The sequence below is a fragment of the Talpa occidentalis genome, unplaced genomic scaffold, assembly GCF_014898055.3.
Source record: "Talpa occidentalis isolate TD23 unplaced genomic scaffold, MPIMG_talOcc4v2.1 talOcc4.10, whole genome shotgun sequence".
NCBI classification, from domain to species: domain Eukaryota; kingdom Metazoa; phylum Chordata; class Mammalia; order Eulipotyphla; family Talpidae; genus Talpa; species Talpa occidentalis.
In genome coordinates, this window is record NW_023600993.1 from 70,497,118 (window position 1) to 70,517,116 (window position 19,999).

Below are 19,999 nucleotides of genomic sequence, written 5' to 3' on the forward strand. Positions count from 1 at the left end.
TCACGGGAAAAGCTAGAGGCAGAAATGAGGGAAGATCAAAATCCTCGTGCCAAATAACCTCCCACATTTGCTTCTCTATGAATATGGAACTATTTTTCCAAGAGACTTCTGCATTTCAGCATAAGGTTACACAGTGTCACCAAAATGTGGCTGGATGTGGGGGGCCGGGCATTGGAGGGTCTCATGAAAATCAGAGAGGGATCCAGAGACTGAAAAATAGTAATGTTCCTCCTGCTTTCCACACACTCATTTCGTTTTTGTTGTTCACAACTCAGCACAGAACTTACTTCCCAGCCCAATTAATTCACAGTGATATGTGGCCCTGGCCATACTCTATCACATGCCCCATCTCCTTATCTTCCTAAGCCATTTACTCTCTGATGTTAATGAACCTGTGGATTGTCTCTATACCCCTCATTCTTGGAGGGTGGGTCTAGCCTACCTAGTTCATTCTATTCCCAGCACCTTACCAAGTTTCTGGCACATAGTAGGTGCACAATAAATATTGATCGAGGAACTCTTTTTTTTTTTTTTTAAGATTTATTTATTTTTATACAAGAGCTAGGGTAAGGGCCAGAGGCATGGGAGGGTGAGAGGATTCACCAGAGACACAACAGGGAGCAGAACAGGCAGATGACAGAAATACGCTCCTGAGGGGAGCAGCCAGGAGCAGCCGGCGCAACAGGAGAGGTCTGCTGTGCCATATGGAATTCTTGCTGGCTGGGATCGAACCTGAACTGCAGAGGCTGCGGACAGCTTCACAGCATGGCGCTCAACCCGCTGGGCCACCGGGGAGGCCTGGAACTAATTCTTGTTCTCTTTAGCTGTTGTCAGCATTAGATGAGACCATGTCTACATGGTGTTCCACCCACTTGCTCACCCATCTCTCCACCCATCCAACAAGCATTTTCTCAGCTCATTCTGAGCACTGGGCACTGTGTAAGCACAGAAAAAAACACTAAATGCATCAAGGTGGCAGGAGCTGTGGTGTGGATGGAAAATATGGAGTGGACAAGACCTCACGGTCGTACTCTCATAGCAGATGTGGTGTGGGTAAGTCACCCTCAGATGAAGTGGGGAAGAGAATGGGCCAACAGTGATGTGGGAAAGAGACTCCAGCATGGGTGGGGGCGGCGGGGGCACAGCGTGAGAGGATTAGAGGATCAAGCTTGTGGGTAGGACTTGGAGTGTACACTTCGGCACCCGAGGCTTCCTTTTTTGTTGACTGTCCTATCAATTGATGAGATCAAACTATATGAGTAAAATGAGTAAAAAGTAGACTTATAAAGAATGCCACTAGGGTTGGAGGGTGGTTTTATGACTGTCATACCCCTGACTGAGCTCACCTGGCGGTACCCTGCTTCTTGCTCATTTACATTTTAGTTATGAGCCATTTGCAGTGAATATGTTTCCTGGGAATGAGGAGGATCACTACTTCTGAAATGCAGGATTCTAAAATGCACGGCTATTTAACTGAGACAATCATGGGATGCCTAATAGCTCCCAAGTTATGAATATTACTGAAAAATAAGTTAACTGAAATTTTTTCCTCTGATTTTTTTAAAGTTCAAAATGAAATGTCCTTTTTTAACAAAAGGTACCAAAACAATTAGGGATCCACAGACAAAAGAGTGAATTTGGATCCCTACTTTATGCCATCGTGAAGTATGCGTCTAACTTCAACTTCATGAACTGTTTATAGAGGATATGATTGAATTTCTGCGCTCAAAAGAGAAGCTGACATTGGATGTTTGTATCCCTTGAATAAAACGAAGACCTCTCTGGCACTGATTATAGAAAAAGGAGCATTTGGATGAAAATACAACGTGACACACCTTCCCTAGTCTTCCCACCCAAGGTGTCTCCAAGAGCACTCCCCTGTGTGCCACACCGTAGACCCTAAGCTGGAAGTGGCTTGCATTTCCCTTTCCCCTTCCAGATTAAAGGGAATCTGCAACCACAGGATTAGATGTTCTCCTTGTATAATTCTAGCAGAGTGACCAAATTATGTCATCTGCAGATGGAAAACATGAATTTGGGCCAAACATCAATCAGGGCCTGAGTTTGTGACTTCATGATGTCACCCTGTTATTAGAGTTTGGGACCTGAAAAGGGTATGTTCTCATGTCTGTGGGTATTACTGACTTGAGAATTACATTTAATTTTTTGTTTATTAAAGAGTGTTAGGAGATGTCAGAAAGGGAGGGAATGAGGCAGGGCAGTAGGGGATCATTTATGGAAGACAATGTACCTATTTGAATTAGAATTTCAAGCCTGAAGGGACTTCCTGGTGGCGCAAGGGGTTAAGATGCAATCTATGAAGCTATCTGCAGCCACTGCAGCACGAGTTCGATCCCTGCCCACATGATGTAGCAGACCTCTCCTGACTCTCCCGCTGCTCCCTTCAGCAGTGTATTTCAGGCAATCCACCTGTTCTGTTCCCCACTGTCTCTGGTGAATCATCTAATCACCCACACCTCTGGGCTGTACCCCAGTTCTTGTATGCATAAATAATTCTTAAAAAAAAAAAAAGAATTTCAAGTCTGACATGTTCAGTCAGGAAGATTTACTTCAGGCTGAGTCTGCATTTTGTTTTTGAAAGTTTTCGATTCACCTTCCATGACTGTACCCTGTAATCCCAGTAAAGAAAGAGCAAATTTAATGGTTCGTAGGACACTTAAGGGTTTGCCTTCTCTGTTACTGCCTGTTCATCCTACCTGGATAGAATTGATGGGGTGAAAATCTATTATTCATGGGTTGACTTGCTAGGTTACTAACTTTCTTTTAATCTTTTTGCTTCTGCTTTTAAGCCACCCGAGAAGACAAGAGGTTGTACAAATTCACATAGGTCTGTATTTTATTTCTTTGTAAATTTAATAATCAGTGGGAAAGTGAAATAGAGGAATAAACCAGGTGAATTGCTGATGAACTCACAGATCCATATCTGGTGCTCTGACCTGTACTAAGGGGATTGGAAGTCTGGCAGTTTGGGGGTGTCAATAAGATGGCCCAGAAAATGAAATGAGAGACAAAACACTGCATTTAGAAGAGTTAGAGCACCTGGAAGGAGGGATGAACAACCAAGACTGAGTATGACCAAGGAACACTAAGGAAGACCAGATATTTCCTAAGGTAGGTTGTACCAACTGCAAAACTTTTGCTCATAATGGGATAAGCAGGCTGGAGGCCTGCACTCAACTGAACCACAAGGGAAAACTGAATGAAGGCGCTGGTAATCTCCTTCCCCACCCTTTGCTCATGCACCATTCTGTCTCACCCCAAAAATAAAGGCTGACCCCAATTTAAAAATTTATATGTATATAGGTTTGAAGGGGCATCGAATTACTACTCTATACATGCCCTCATTTATTAGCTTGGACATAAAACTTCCCTCAACTTTTGGTGAGAGCTAATGCAAATGCAGTGGCAGTTCTAACCATAGGTTCTGATACTCAACACATATTTTCGTGGCTGGAGTGTGTACAGGTACTTACTATCTGTCTTGAGAAGCACAGCCTCACAAAGGTTCCTGTGGTCAGAATATGAGTGCACCATGAAGCTACCCCCAAACCTCAGGAATGAAATTAGGACAAATTAAAATGCAAGGAGTGCTGTCATTTTGAAAAATAATTAGGCATGCATAACATGCTTCCAAATATTCATAGTCTATAAAGCCATTTCAACTTTGGGAAAATGATCAAAAGAATTCGTCTTTAATGTAGAAGCTGACTTAAGTACAATATTTATGGATTGTCCAAAATCTATAATATTGATGTATAAAGATGTCTGTGGTATCATTATTTGTGACAATAAAAATTTTATGTAAAATTAATGTCTACCAGCAGCAGCATGATTAAATTTTGGCATCATCAAAAATTAGGCTGCTTTGAAATTGATGCTTCTAATGGGAATTTAAGGGTATTCGTGTTTGACATAAAAAGAAATATAAAAAGCAACATATAAAAATTTACAGTGTGATCTCAGCTACATAAATCAACCTAGAAAGAGAAAAATATGCTGAAATGTTCATAATTGATGTCTGTGGGTTGAACTATATATGATTTATATTGTATCTTCTGAAGCTACAGTATCTCAAGGGCAGCCATGAGTCATATGTGGCTATATAAATTTAAATAAATTAAAATAAAATAATTAAAATCTAGCTATTCACTTGTACCAGTAATATTTCAAATGCTTAAAAATCTCCTGTAGCTGGGGGCTACTACAATACATTCAACAGTACAGCTAGGGTATTTCTGTCATTACAGAAAGCCTACCAGGCAGATGTTGCTCTAGTTTTCTCTAATTTTCTATGAAGATCATGAACTAGTCTTATAACAAAAGGTACAAAAAGTAAAGTTTCAGATTAGTTGTCTGTAGAAAAAACCCAAGAGCTTACTTTAAGAGTGGCAAAACATATCAAGTGACTTGAATTATAAGGAAAGGGCAACACAACTTTAATGGGAGAGTTGAAACACAGCAACAGTATTGCTCTCAGCTTGACTACAGGAAAGTTGTGTTAACTGGAAGGGACTACCCACATGTGACCCAGAAAAGGGAGCTCAAAAAGGCAGGATTGGTCTGTAAGGCCCAGGAGGCTGGAGAAGAAAGGGAGGGCAGCTCAGCCCATGTGCTCTGGTTAAGTGGCAGACATATGCCCTATAATACGGTAGTAGGGGTGGGGGACAGGTGAGGATGCCTTGGACAATTGCAGCCCTCCAACCCAAGTAAAAGGTTATCTAGATATCTTTGGCTTCTACTCTCAACCCAAAACTCCAGCTGACACTGCAAATGCTCACTGACATCAGTATCTCCTCACCTTCCTTGACACATAGCTACAGGACATTCTGGATACCCTTGCATCTAGGTGGGAATCTATAGCTTGTCTGAATTATGGGTTGGAGCAGAGAGGACACATAGGCCCCATCACAAAATGATCTGCATCATCTTTCATGCCCTCGCTTTCTCTGCTTGTTATGTGACTCTTGGAGAAGGACTCCAAGATGGTAGAAGCACATGGTGGAATAAGCCCCAATTCCTGAGTTTCTGCTTGAAGATTCCATGGGAATTGGCAGAATAAAACATCTAAAGTGGATTGTCAGGAAGAAATAATACTTTTTTTTTTTGGCTACCTCAGTGGAATTTTGTGGGAGTTATCTAGAATACAGCAAGTTATATTTATTCTGACAGATACAATTCTAATTTGACCTTCGTGTGGAAGGTGTTAATGCAGGTCTGTTACTGAATCCCATATGTCATCATGGGAGCCTGGGACCATGTGGATCCTTGGTCATTCCTGAATACATGGCCCTTGGGTTGGTTTTTCTGTTGCTGATGGATGATGTATATACTGGTAGCAGTGGGGCGTGCTGCTCTGGCTCGTCAGTGGTGTTGAGTAGCCACAGGTGGTCTTTGTGTTGGGAGTCTGAGCTTTGTTTTCACAACTACTCATGTAGCAGACATGTGTGTCTACCTGCCTAGCTGTCCATAAAAGTCTTAGATTCCAGTGGACTTCCCTGGACAGAGATATCTCACACATGTTCCTGTAATTCAGTGCTAGTGAGAATGCCTCCTGTGTGACCCGTGGAATAGCACTGGAAGTCTGCATCTTATCTCTCTTGACTTCTGATGCATTTCATTTTCCTACTACTTTTATTCCAGTCTTTGTTATAATAAACCAAGCCAGGCCTACAACCTGCTTTTGAGTCATGTGAGTCCTCCTGGTGAGTTAATGAACTCAAGAATGGTCAAGGGGTTCCTGAAGTGCTTCACAGATGTTTCTCTGGGAAAACAGCACTCATGCTTTTGTCTGTCATTGGTATAGCTTACTACCTACCATCTATTAACATTAGAGCACATACATGAAGCTCTTGGGAATTTGTTTGATGTGAGCTAATGACAATCTTAATGACAATCTAATGACAAGAGCTAATGACAATCTTACTCTTTGAAGAATTTAGAAGATTATCTAGACCACCCAATGGACAAAATGCCTTCAGTGAGTGACCAACTTGGATGACATTCCTTCAGTGTCTCTCTTACATGTATCACTGAACATGAAACAAGATGAACCCAATTCACAGATTCAGGACAAGGGTCAGTGAGACATAAACAAATGCTATGAGATTCTGTTTGTTGTTGCTGGATTTCCAGAAAGGAATCCTGAATGGAATAACAATTGAGACAGACCTTGAAGAAGGGACATCATTTAAAATGGGAAGAGTGATGGGGAGTGTGTACATTTGAGGGTAAGGAATCTGTGGAGGAAAGACTTCAGCAGGGAAATGCAGGGCACCCTCATTGCTAGTTGGTGATATTGCTAGTTGGTGTTATTCAATGTCAGAGCAGTCAGGGAGGTATGATATTAAGGCATATTGTTGGGAGACCATGAAACCCAGCCCTTCTAGTGGATAACTGTTTGTTTATAGTTAAACAAGGCTAAAGAGTACTTCTTCTGGGTTTAGGACCCAGGGTTAAAACTCCTGGTTGCTTAATATTTCATAAATGTCATCATAACTTTTCTAAATCCATGTATCACATAAGTTTGTTTGTATTTTTTTATTATTTTTTTAATAGAGGCATGTTATTTATTTATTTATTTGTTTGTTTGTTTGCTTGTTTGTCTGTTTTGTTTATACATGCACTGGGCACAGTCAGAAGTGCAGGAGGGTGAGAGAATTCACCAGAGCCAGAGTGGAGAGCAGAACAGGCAGAAGGACCGAAGTACACTGCTGAGGGGAGCAGCGGGCAGCAGGGGAGGTCTGCGCGCCATGTGGGACCCTCCTCCGGTGGCCGGGGAGCAGCCGGGGATCGAACCGGCTCCGCAGAGGCCGCGCGCAACTTCGCAACCCAGCGCTCAACCGCTGCGCCACCGGGGAGGCCCCACATAAATTTGAATGTCATTGTTTATTATGAATTATCAATTGAGCATCTTGCTGATCTGGCCCTGCTTACCCTCTACCTTACCAGGCTCACTTTGTTCCAATTACATGGGACTTCCCTCTGTTTCTCTATCACACCAAGTGCACCTTTGTATCAGGGCTTTTGCACTGTCTTTCCATTTGCCTGGGATGATTTTGGTCAATTTCCCCATGGCTGATTCATTCCAGTTTTTCAGAGTTTAGCTTACAGTCATTTTCTGAAGCAGCTTTCCCCAGATCTCCCAATGAAATAGGGCCTCTCTTAACCAACTCACTAAGCAGTTTCATAGACAACAGAGAAGAAACCCCTGATCTGCTGAACACATTCAGCTTTCTTTCATTTCCTTTTGTCTATCTTTACCCTCTGATGAAATCTGTCAGTGAGCAGGTAACTTCATGTGAACCAAAAACATATGATCTTTCTGTATTACAACCTGCTTTGATAAAATGAGTCAATGTTTTCTACAGAATATACAATTACCAACAACATATTGCTCAGGAAGACTGAGCGGACAAGCAGTAACACATTTAGAGTAGCACCCAGGATGGGTTTCGGTGTAAAAACTTCATACTGTTATCTTCTGGATACAGGGAGAAATCTCTTCTTATGGTTTCTCCCTTGGTCTTTGACAATGTTGAGGACAGAAGCTTCCATTAGCAGAGGGGAACACTTGGGCAAGTTGAGAAAGAGCTTGAATATCTACCTGGACCACCTGGTTCCCTATCTGCAAATCTACCTGAGGTCATGATCAGCCCAGACTAAGGAAATGGTGCAAGGTCTGACTGTAGCCAGATCCCTGGCAGAGATGGTATTTTGTATTTTTTGCCCCTACTAACATGAATATAAATATTCTGCATGCAAAACAAGTATACTACAGCAGAGATTGCCAAATCATGACCCATGGGTCAAATCCAGCCCACCACCTGCTCTTGCATAGCCCTTGAGTTAAGAATGTTTTTTTTTTTACAGTTCTAAATGATTGAAAAGAAATGAATCATAATATATCATAATGTGTAAAAATTATATGAAATTAAAATTTCAGTTTATAACAATAAATTTGTATTGAAACAGCCATACTCATACATTTTTTTTTTTTACCCTGGGCTGTTTTAAGCTACGACAGGAGTGGAATGGTTGTGACAGAGAGCACAAAGTCCAAGGTATTTACTATTTGTCTCTTTACAGAAGAAGTTTGGAAGGATGTGGAGAATTTGTTTCCTCCTCTTTCCTGTTAATTTCATACTTCCTTTGCCCTGAACAAAGTCACAGGGACTAAGGTCACCAAAAATGGAGTCCATGTAGCCCTGGATTGAAAGAGAGTCATGGAGAAAAACCACTTACATAGGAGCCGTAATCCACAGCCAGGGTCTGCAAGGCCCAGGGGAGACCAAGGCCAATGAGAATGTCAAATACGTTGCTCCCAATGGAGTTGGACACAGCCATGTCCCCCATGCCTGCAAGGATAAGAAGTCATGAGTGAGAGAGGTGACATCAGGGGAGCACAGGGCCCATGAGGGACTCTTCTAAGCCTTCGTTCTGACAGTCAGAGAACAGTTTCGCTAACTCACTATAGATTGACATCGACTTTAAATCAACAAGCTAGTCTAGGCTAGGAGAGAAACAATATCACATCCAATCTAACAGTTGAGTTTATTTCAAATGTAAATGTAGGGGATTCAAAGCCACATGTAATTCTGAAATATCTCTATAGAAAGGGATAATTCAACAGTTCTATAAAGTCACTCACCAGCTCATCAACCCACACACTTCACTTCAGTATCCTCTCCCAAATGCTCTTGGCTATATTCAAGTCTTCTGAATAATTAAGCAGTACTAAGGAAAATATTATAACTGGTGGAATTTCATGAGGATGTCTAGAGGACACTGTGCTAAGCTCTGTAGCTACACACTGTGTTTCCTGAAAACAAATATCTTTTAGCACAAATCAGGCTTATAAATTTTAGTGGTTTCTGGGGAGAGGCATGTCCATCTGGGATGGGAAAAATGTGAGTTTGGTTTGGAAGGAAGGAAGAGTCCATCATACACATAAGACTGACCTCTGGCAACTGCCACTGTGATGGGTACTACAGCTGGGAAAACCCTGGCTAAGCCTCAGTTTCCTAACCCATGGAAAGGGTGTGTGATTGTTTTGACCTCAGAGTTGTTATTTCAGCTAAACAAGGCAATTTCCCAAAGCTGCTTTGCCCAGTGAGCAGCACTCAGCAAAGTTTCGCTAGCAGTTTATTTAATGCTATTCCTAATAATAGGACTGAAATACAACCTTCAGAAGGTACTGCTGGCACTACCCAGGAACATCTCGCCTTTCTCAAGGGTGGGACTTTCTGGCTTGTTGTTCTGTTCTTCTGATGCCAGGAAGCCTTTTGAACAACATGGCACTGAAGTCACACATCATTCCTTCCAAGCCAGGATTTGGTGCCCTGGTAATTGCCACCAGTGCCCTCCCCCCTCCTCCAAATGCCTTCCTTCTCTCCCCATCCTCAAGCCACGGGAGGCCCCACCTTGTCTGGCCACGATGAGGCTGGCCATGCAGTCGGGCACGCTGGTTCCAGCTGCCAGGAAGGTGATTCCCATGATGACATCAGGAATTCCCAGAGTGTAACCAATGATGGTGACCTGGAGGAAGCAGGAAGAGGCGCTGAGCTGAGAGCAGATGAAAGACCCACCTGCTTGGGATCCTCCAACTAAGTACAAAAGGCTGCACTCTATGCAGTGTCTCCAGCGGGCGATATCTGCTCTCCTGTATGAGGGTAGAGAACATGGCAGGGGGCAGAAGGTGTAGCAGGTCAGGGGGCTGGACAAGTTATGGAGCCCAGTTTTCCAATCAAAGGTTGGTCTTTTTCAATTGTTCCTTTCAGGCAAGGCAGGCGGCACGAGAGAGGGGAAACAGTTTCTAGAAAAAGGGAATATTGGACAAATATTTGAACTCAGGATGGTTGTGGGAAATCTAGAATGGATGATAGTCATGCTATGCTGAGAGTTTGAGCATCCATGTCCCAAGATGCATAATGGGAATTTCTAAGAACTGGAAAGGGGTTGGACGAACATCGTCTAGTCTTGTATGAAAAGCAGTAAGCTGCTGTTTTCCTGTTTTCTCTTCCTTAAAGCCTGGTGAAATCCCCTTGGTCAGCATTATCTGCGCAAGTCATCACTCACGTTGACTGAGTGCTCAGGCAGTGATGTTGATGAGGCTTATGTTAGTTAATTTGCAGCAACTCTATGGAGTGGTGCTAGTATCATCTCCATTTTCCCCCAAAGGAAACTGAGGCTTCCGGAAGCATTTGCCCAAGGCCCATTTATTAGGAAGTGGCTGCCCCCTGCAGTCAGGCTCATTTTACACAGCAGGCTGGTATAGCTAGAGGGTGGAGACAAGCCATACCTGAGAAGCTATTTCCATTATGTAAATGAGCTCCTTCTAGCCCCTGATTTCCAGGTGAGAAAATGGAGAGATAGGCAGCTGGGGAGATACTGTGATGAGGGGGACAGCTGCAAAGCAGAGGTAGGTAGAAAAAGAGAGAATTCTACTACATTGGCCTAAGGAGAGGATAACTTGTAAGAGCTGAAATGATTAGGTCATTTTAGGATGCCACTTGGTCTCCCTCACTTTCTGTAAAGTTACAAGAAATGCAAACCACATGTTGTAAGTAGCTCATTTTCCTCACTGCTCCTCCCCAGTGACCCATCAAACTGTGACTTTGCTTCAAGGTCACAGTCACTCCTCCCCAGTCCAAAGTTTTGGGGGATGTTAGTTAAATCCTTGAGATGCCTGGTTCTCCCCTTGTCAAACCAGAACATGTATCTCCATGTGCCTTTGATGCTGAATTGAACTTGGGGTGGCATTGGGGCTGCATTCCACTCTCCAGGAGGAAAGTGAAATACAGAAACACAGTATTTATTGCTGCTCTGAGGAGCCTTTTGTGAAATGGAGCTACAAGTGTCCTGGCCAGTCCTTGTTTTTCCCCTTCTAACCTTGAGTCTGGTCCCTGCAGGAATCTGGCTGTTATAGGTGGGGCTTGGCTTGGAAAGGCACTGCCTCCCCCTCTGCTCCTAGATGTTATTACCGTGTTTGTTAGTTGAGTGTGGGGGTTCTCCAGGTGGCTGGGACCAGGTTCCAAGCTTCTCCTTGTTTTTTCTCTTACTCTCTGCTGTGCCTCAGAACTTCTTTACACCCTCTTCCCTCCCAAAGGAAAGAAGCAAACAGAAGGAGGGGGAACCTCAGACTAGTGGGGTAGTTTGGGTGTTAATGATCTTAGAAAATACCATCAAATCAGACAGTCAAGGACACTGACACTAGTCCCCAAACCTGGAACAGAGCTGGCACTCAACAGACATACCAAATAAAAAATCTGTTTGTGATGCTGAATGATTATAAGCTAATTGCAGGTTTGCAATTTTGCTATTACCTCCAAAAAAAAACTTTACAGTTTTTTTTTTAACTTGAGTTTAATTCTGCAGAATTTATACTTCATTTCCATCCAAGACTGACTTAGAGATTCATCATTCTATCATAGCTTTTAAGTTTTGCACAACTCCAGTTCCACTGAAGTGGTCATAAGTGGGTGATGAGTTCTGGAAGGCTGAGTTTCCTAAAGTGGCTTAGGGTCAGACATGAAGTCACAGACCCACAACCAATGCCAATCCCTGAATCATTATTTTAGTTACAGAAGGAACCCTGCTAGGTCAGTCACCTAACCAGTGAGCTGATTTCTGACTGATGACACTGAGACCCAGCTAGGGGCAGTGACTATGACAGATGGGGTTACCACTCCCCAACCCCCCACACCTTTCCTCCATGCCCTTTGCCTGAGGCTCTGCTGTTCTTCCCACAAGAGTAGAGAGTCTGATACTGGGCTCTGCTGATGAAATATGGGTAGGATGACAGCATATCACTTCCAAGCGAGGGCTCGGAGGTATGTTGTGTATCCACTCACCCTCTTGCTTGCTAATGATGCCCCATGAGAAAAGAATGCTCCAGGTAGGCACTAGTTGAAGGAAAATGAGCAAACACGTGGAGTAGACATGAACCTCACCTGCTGCTTGAATCAAATGTAACCACGCTGTAGCTGGAGGCAGTGCTGCTTCACTAGTTTCTGATAAAACTAGTCAAATCACTGTTAACCTGAAGATGACAGCATGAGAATAAAAGCTTGTGCCTCCAAACCACCAAGTTCTGGGGTAGCTTGTTATAGAGCTGATTGCAGCAATAGCTGATGGATACACCTGCTGGATTACAACCTCAACTCATAGTTCCCTCTGATTGAGTGCATTTCTCTTTCTCTGAAGAGCACCACAGTGCCACGGGGTCCTCAGGACACTCACCATCCACACCATCATATAGGAGAAAGCTGCAATCCATAGCGTGGAGGAGGCAAATGTCACCATAAACCATTTCTCCCAGCGGGGCTTGTTGCAGTTGGGTACAGTGAAGTATAAGACAAAACTCAGTGGCCAGGTGAATGCCCATTTCACTGTTTCCAGTTTGCCAGCTGAGAAAATAAAAAAGGTAAAAAAAATTCCAGTTAGCTTTATTTTTCTGCTTCACCAGCCCTCATGCTGCATTCCCCAGACCTTTACGCCCTAATTGTTGGCCTGTGTAATAAATCTTACCATAATGCTCTTTTCCTAAAGGATTCAAATGACTTTTCACCACGAACAAAACCTGACATACAAAACCAAGCCGAATAAAAAATTACCCACCGCCCACCTGCTAGTCAGGACTCCAAAATGACAGGATGAGTCACTTCTGAGTAACGCATTGCTGGGGGGGGGCTTGGCAAACGGGGTCAGTAGGAGAGGATGAGGAAGAGCTTCAGACACAAATGGATGGGGGCGGGGACAGTGTGTGGGGTGGGGAGCTGGAAAGACCACTAGTCTGCCTCTGCTCTGTTCTCCCCAAGTGATCACAGCGCCATCTAGTGGAATTGTTAAGCATTTGTCAGCCTGCTCACTGAAATCTGAAAGTAGTCAAAACACTCCTTGGCTGTTCGCCTCCCAAGCTGATACGGATTTGCAAACTGATCATTGTGTTCTGGTCCTGTTTCCACCTGATATCATGGAAAAGATGATGGTTTTGTCACTGATTGCGTGATCTTTTATCTCTGTACTGTCTAAATACTGAGTATCAAGGACACCCATAAATTTAATTTTGGGGGGATAGACACACACATACATACATACACACACACACACACACACACACAAAAAACTCCCTGTGCCATTTTCCAGTCTACCCCCTGCCCACACCCCACCACCACAGATTAGTTTTCCCTGTTCTTCGACTTCAAGTAAGTGAAATCATACAGTGTGCTTTTGTGGCTTTTTCTATTCAACATAGGTTTCTTGAGATTCATTCATGTGTTATTGCTAATATACTCCTTTTAAAATCTGCATAGTGTTCCACTCTATGACTATAGTTGTGGTCAACTTCAGACTGCCCTTACGGCAGTGGTCCCAGTAAGCTATACCATACAGCCTAGTGTTGTAGCCTGTGCAATGTAGGTTTGTGTAATTATACTTAATGATGTTTGCACAAAGATGAAATTCCCTAATGGCACATTTCTCAGAATGTATCCCCTTTGTTAAGTGATGTCTGACTGTACACGATTTGTTGATCTATATTTCTATGGATGGGAATTTAGGTTATTGCCAGTTGTCAAGTATAACAACTAAAGTGACTATGAGCATTCTTGGACAAGCCCTTCTGTGGGCATTCACTTCTCTTGGGTGAAGATCCAGAAATACAATCACTGAGACATAAGGTGAGTACTTACTTGAATTTATAAGAAACGACCAGGCATTTTTATAAAACGACTGTCCCATTTTATATTCCCACTAGAACTAAGCAGACATTTTAACTTACTTTTTGAATGGTGATGAATACAGTGTTTAACAAAATTTATTTCATAATTCTATACCAGTCTCTAATACTTTTCCTATTGGCTGCAATGCATCTTGTTAGATTCAAGATTTGGGGATGGTAAAGTGAATGATGAGAAGAGAATCTGCATTGGCTTGGATTATTAAACAAGAAGACTGTGAGGTTTTTTTTGTGTGTAAGGGTTTTAAATACTGTAGAATCCACAACATGGACCGAAGTTTGGATCCTGAATACATGGTAGAATTGTGCATGTTCCTAAATCCTGCATGTGCTGATAAATAGTTTATCTCTCTGATAAATAGTTTCTCTCTCTGGGGCTTTCAAGATCTCTTCCCAGGCCTTCCAGTCTTCCTGATGCCTTCACACAGAGAGAGCTGGGGTCAGGATTAAAATACACAGCCAACCAATGTTACAAAGAAATAGGGGCCTCCCTGGTGGCGCAGCGGTTGAGTGCTGGGTTGTGAAGCTGCCCACAGCATATGCAGCACCAGTTCGATCCCCATGGCGCGCAGACCTCTCCTGCCGCCCGCTGCTCCCCTCAGCAGTGTACTTCGTCACTCAACCTCTTCTGCTCTCCGCTCTGGCTCTGGTGAATTCTCCCACCCTCCCATGCTTCTGACTGTATCCAGTGCTTGTATAAATAAATAAATAAAACTTTTTTTTTTTTAAAAAGAAAGAAACACATGAATGGAAAGAGAAATGACTTCCATTTGACTCTTTCTCATCCTTCAGGAAATAGAGAAGAAAAATGAAGTCAGGATTCTGACTCCAAGATCTTAGAAAATTATATGGATCAGGGAAGCTGGCAACAGTGGGTAGGTTTTGAGTTCTTGCCCTAAGATGTTTTCAAAAATTCTGACTTGACATTGTGAGGGTATTCTATCTAGAACACAGTTCTCACAATCCTTCAAAATGATAGAGATGTTTTAAGTCAGAGCTCTATTATAACAAGAACAAAGCAGAGATTCAGTGAGAGTCACCCTGGTTACCTTTAAATATAACAAAGATAACTTCTTGAGCAAACCAAGTGAGACAAAAGTGTGCCTTTTAAATGCTTTTGAGGAGCAGGAGAAGTGAGATAAGAATTGTCTATAAGTGGATAAGTCTAAATTTCCATTTTTGAATAATGGGAAAAGTTTCTTTTTCCCCCTTTGAATATAGAGCATATGCATTTTTCATTTGCTTTATTGCTATTTAGAGCACAGAGGGCAACCTGGGAATAGGTTTATTTATTCCTTAACAAGTATTTATTGAGCACCCACGTTGCTCCTCTGTGTCAGGAGCTGCTCCAGGTGCTGAGGACAAAGCAGAGAATTAATAAAACTCCCTGTGCACAGACCTGGTCCATCAGCGATGCTGTGATCACAAAAGCTAGCCAGCAACTGGGAGATGAAGGAGGCAAGTGAATGGGGGATGCCGAGCCTAGAGCACTCAGCTCCCAGCCTCTGAGTGTGATTTGGCTCTGAAAAGCCAAGGGCTGCTCCTGTTACATTCCCTATTAAGCATCTTAGAAAGCTTAATTCTACTGGAGAGAGAAAAGGTCATCTCTCAGTCAGTATTTTCTACCTAGAACTAAATGTATAAATTTGTTCTAATTTGTTCTAATTATATAGACAGCAAAACTGCACACTGTTTTAAAAGGGAAAATACAGAAAAAAATCAAACATAATTCTACCTACGACAAACATATTTTGGTGTATTCTTCTCAATCTTTTTCCTATGGAAATGTGTTTACCTATATACATATAAATGTTTTTCTTAATAGCCAGTCAACAGTAACACTCTTCACTCAAGAGGTAAGAATATATATATAATTTATTTCTATGTATATGTATGCACACACACGTGCTATGCACACATATACATGTATTTCATCTATTCATATATGCACACACAAATACAGGTATGTTGATATCTGTGCATATACTAAAGACATGCAGCACAATATGTTAAGTATGCAGGTGTACAGTGCATATATAAACATGTTATATTGCACATCATATTAATTATACATGGCACACCAGGCACATATGCATGTATATATGTGTGTAAGTGTATATAGGCAGTCCACTTACATCGATGCATATGGATGTGCACATAATGCATAGACAAAATGTGTGCATACATACACATGTCATCTATATGTCTATATTTACTGTGCTCACTTCGTATTTGCTAATTTTACTCACTATACTCAAATTCTGGAGAGAAGCCAGCAGTTGTGCGGCAGAAGCACAGCAGCTGATGCACTTGCAGGAGACCATGCTCTCACCATGTGGAGGGATTTCTTTCAGGCTAAAGGAACTTATTGGAGAGGAGCCAAACTTGGGGAGCAGGGTGCTCCTCCAGCGCCCTCTCCTGCCCGGGGTGCCCCTGCCTGCTCAATGCTGTGCTGCAGGAGGCCCACTGGCCTGAGGAGGATCTGGCGAACACTCAGCTCCCAGCCTCAAGTGGAAGTTTCTCAGCAACTAATGGCAGGTACAGAGGGCCATTCAGATGAGCCCATTATCAGTGGCAGAAACTGTCTCTGAATTAGGTTTCTATGCATCACAGAATAACTATAAGGATCATCAGTGTGAGTCCAGGTTTTGAGCCCCTCGTCATCCCAGATGTGGCCCAAGAACCAGCAGCAGCATCGGTGTAACCAGGGTGCTTATTAGGAATGCAGAATCTCAGGCCCCACCCCAAGCCTCCTGAATTGGAACCTCATTATGTCAAGGAAGCCCAAGAGAGAAGGGCTGGTAAGGACAAACTCGAGATTCCACCTCCGGTCTCGGCAGCTCAAGGCCCTGGAAGGAAGCAGGGATCCAAGGGCGGCAGGACTATGATAGGCATCAATTCTCCTCTGGTGTCCGTGCTTCCAAAGGATGCAGGGGGCCGAGGTGGGGTTCCCAAGCACCCACCCACAGCCACATCTCCTCATGTATGAGAAATAAGACTATGTGGCTGGAAGTCCTGGGGCCTACGCATCTGTAACCTAATCAAAGAGATAGGGTTTCAAAGATAACTTGAAACCTCACTGTGAGGTTGGGAGTTCATCTTATAAAGGAGAAAATTTGGAACAAGTCACCTAAAAGGGCCCTTTTGTTCTATTAAGTAGTGAGGTTTAGATATGGGGGTCAGATATTGTCTGCTGGGGTACCGGGGGGTTTCTACTCAGGGACTCCCCAGTCTCCAGGCAGCCAACACAGCACCTCGCTACTTACAGATGCTTCAACTGCCCCCGCTGCTTCTTTATCAGGGAAAGACTTTTGCAAAATGAGCTTGATTATGGGATGTCAATGAAAGCAGGGACTGGGGTGGGTAGCGTGCTAGGCCTGGGCCCCAAGATTCTGCTCCCTGGTTCTCAGAACCTGTTAAGAGGGTGATCAACAGTACGAGATCAGGCTATGCTGCATCCTAGAGCTGACCCAGTGGGAGTATGTGCAGGCACCTGATCTGATCACAGAAGTTCATGAAACAGAGAGGCTGGAGGTGTGAGAGGGACCTGGCCCACTGCAGCTGGCCTGGATGAGGGGCCACATGATAAGGAATGAGGGTGGTCTCTAGGAACAGTGGGTAGACCCTTACCAACAGTTGTCAAGGAAATCAGATCTAAGCCATAAGCTGGAGCAAACAAGCTGAATTCTGTCAGCAACCTGAACTTGCTTGGGAGGGACAACATTTCCGCCCACAATGGGATTATAGCCTTGTGAGCCTCTGGAAATGCAGCCCGGCCACGCCAGACCTTAGCCTACAGACCTGGAGCTAGTCAACAGGTATTGTTTTAAGTCTCTAAGATTGTGGTAATCCGTTAAGTAGCAATAGAAAACACACTCAAATGTCTGCAAGAAAGGGATGAATGTCTTTGATCATTTAATCCTTAACATGTTTTTGTCTTGGAAGATAGAGAAAAAGGCTCCTAAGAAATATGGCCAAAGGGGCCTCTCTGGTGGCGCAAGGGGTAAAGACACAACCTATGAAGCTGTCCGCAGCCTCTGAAGCATGAGTTCGAACCCCTGACAGGCCAGGGAGCAACTCGCATGGTGCAGCAGACCTCTCCTGACTCGCCTGCTGCTTCCCTCAGCAGTGTACTTCGGTCAATCTGCCTGTTCTGTTCCCCACTCCTTCTCTGGTGAATCCTCTCACCCGCCCCAATACCTCTGGCCTGTACCCCAGCTCTTGTATGCATAAATAAAAAAATCTTAAAAAAAAAGAAATATGGCTAAAGGCGGCTAAATGGATAAACAGCTGATATACCCTTTTCTTTTTTTTTAAATTTATTTTATGCATGCAAGAACTGGGGTATAGGCCAGAGGTGTTGGGGGTGAGAGGATTCACCAGAGACAGAGTGGGGAACAGAACAGGCAGACTGACTGAAATGCACTGCTGAGGGGAGCAGCGAGCGAGACAGGAGAGGTCTGCTGTGCCATGTGGGTAGCTCCCTGGCTGGGGATCGAACTCATGCTGCAGTACTGCAGATAGCTTCATAGGTTGCATCTAACCCCTTGCGCCACCAGGGAGGCCCTGGTATACCCTTTTCTACCAAGACAACTGCTCAACAAGGAATTATTTGATGTAGGCTGGGTGTGTTGGGAGTATGGGTTATGGGAATGTGGGTGGATATTTTGGTAAATCCTTGAGGAGGCTGAGGTCTCTGGAGCCAGAGAGGGCTTAGAAGCAGTTCTGGTCTGAGTTTTACTTGCTGCTGCTGGACACAAAAAATGGGGTACAGAAAGGCCTGTGCCCAGAAATAACACAGGACCCTAACATTTCACACCCACCTCCCATCAGTAAATGGCTTTTCAAGTGTCTCCAACAATACTTCTTCAGACTTTATAACACTCCTATAAATTCAAATACCCTGGCAAAGCTGCACATATTAATTAAGTTTTATACACTTGACAGTGAATGTGAACTGAGTCAGTGCATTCTTTCCTGAACAGCCACCCACTTCTGGAATGTCTAATAAATAGAAAACTCTGGATTCAATTTCACCTGTTCCACTCTTGGTGGAGGTGGGGGGGGGGACAAGGTCACTGGAAAGGCCAAGTATCTCTGCTGAAGTAAGGGAAGAAGGACACCCCCCTGGGATTCTGAAAGCTTTTACAAGCCTGGTCCTTCCTCTTGCAGGTAGCAGGGAGATTTCCTGGGCCAGCCCCACAGTGTAAGAGTTACCTGGGTTCAGGGTGCTTTTGCCCAGATCTAAAACACTTTAGTGTCTGCCTGGAGCTAGCGGGAAGGATCTGAATGGGGAAAAAGGGCCAGAAGCAAGAAGAACAAGGACCAGCGGGGGAGGTGCTATGTCCCCAGGGCTGGCTTTAGCAGCACAGGTCCCCTGGCTGGGTGAAGGTGGGTGAAGAACCTCTTGTCTTAGGCACTAAGTTGCCTTCCAACAAGGGTCACGTGCATTTTGTCTCTAGTATTCACTGCAGAACAACTAAGAGAAGGTCCCCACAAAAGGCCAGCAAACTGTACATATAGTCAGAGAGTCCACATTTCAACCAATGATCGCATGTCACCATTTTGGTCATCTCTGACCCTCTACACCAGATTTTTGCCCACTGGAAATTAATATAAATTCCTTCATGTTCAGATAGAGATATTTCTTCAAATTGAATGGCAAAAAGACCATCAAAGTTAAGGGCATCTTCTCAGTGACCTCAAAATAGCTCCCACCCCCAGACCAGACATAGGACCTCTTACAGGGGGGGTCAAATGGTGTGTATGGTCCTTCATCATCATCCTCATCTTCTTCCTCTTCGTCATTCTCGTTGTTCTCATTGTCCTCATTCTCTGTCTCATTTCCAGCCTCAGCAGCAACATCGTCCCTTCGGGTGCCATTTACACCTCTATCAGGGGCACTGCTGGGCCCTGTCCCATTCTCTACGGTGTGTTTAATTGGGATTTTTATGGCCACTTCAGATTCTCCATTGGCATAAGCCCTGCTATTGATCAGTCTTTGTCTCTGGGAAGAGAAAGGCACAGTTTTATTACCATATCAGAGAGACTGCAAATCCTTACACCCAAAGTACCAGTTATTGGGGGTCTTTCCTAGACAGCTAGTTAATAAGAAGGTGGTTCCAGGACACTAGCAGTCAAGTCCTTAAAGTTATAACCAACTCAGTCAACCTCCTTCCAGGAGCCAAGATGTATATTTTATGACCCAATGGAAACTTCAAATCCCTCTAGAGGAAACTCTTA

The 19,999-nt window shown here is 43.7% G+C and overlaps 1 protein-coding gene across 1 annotated transcript in view; it reads right to left on the reverse strand.

The window, feature by feature from the left end:
• The window catches only part of SLC24A3 (solute carrier family 24 member 3), a 523,373-nt gene that overhangs the window by 18,692 nt on the left and 484,682 nt on the right, over positions 1-19,999 (reverse strand). The window contains exons 12-15 of the mRNA XM_037494056.2: positions 19,502-19,763; positions 12,259-12,425; positions 9,441-9,555; positions 8,263-8,375 (exon numbers count right to left, since the gene is read on the reverse strand). Coding sequence (XP_037349953.2) covers positions 8,263-8,375; positions 9,441-9,555; positions 12,259-12,425; positions 19,502-19,763 — 657 coding nt within the window. The remainder of the gene's footprint in view (positions 1-8,262; positions 8,376-9,440; positions 9,556-12,258; positions 12,426-19,501; positions 19,764-19,999) is intronic.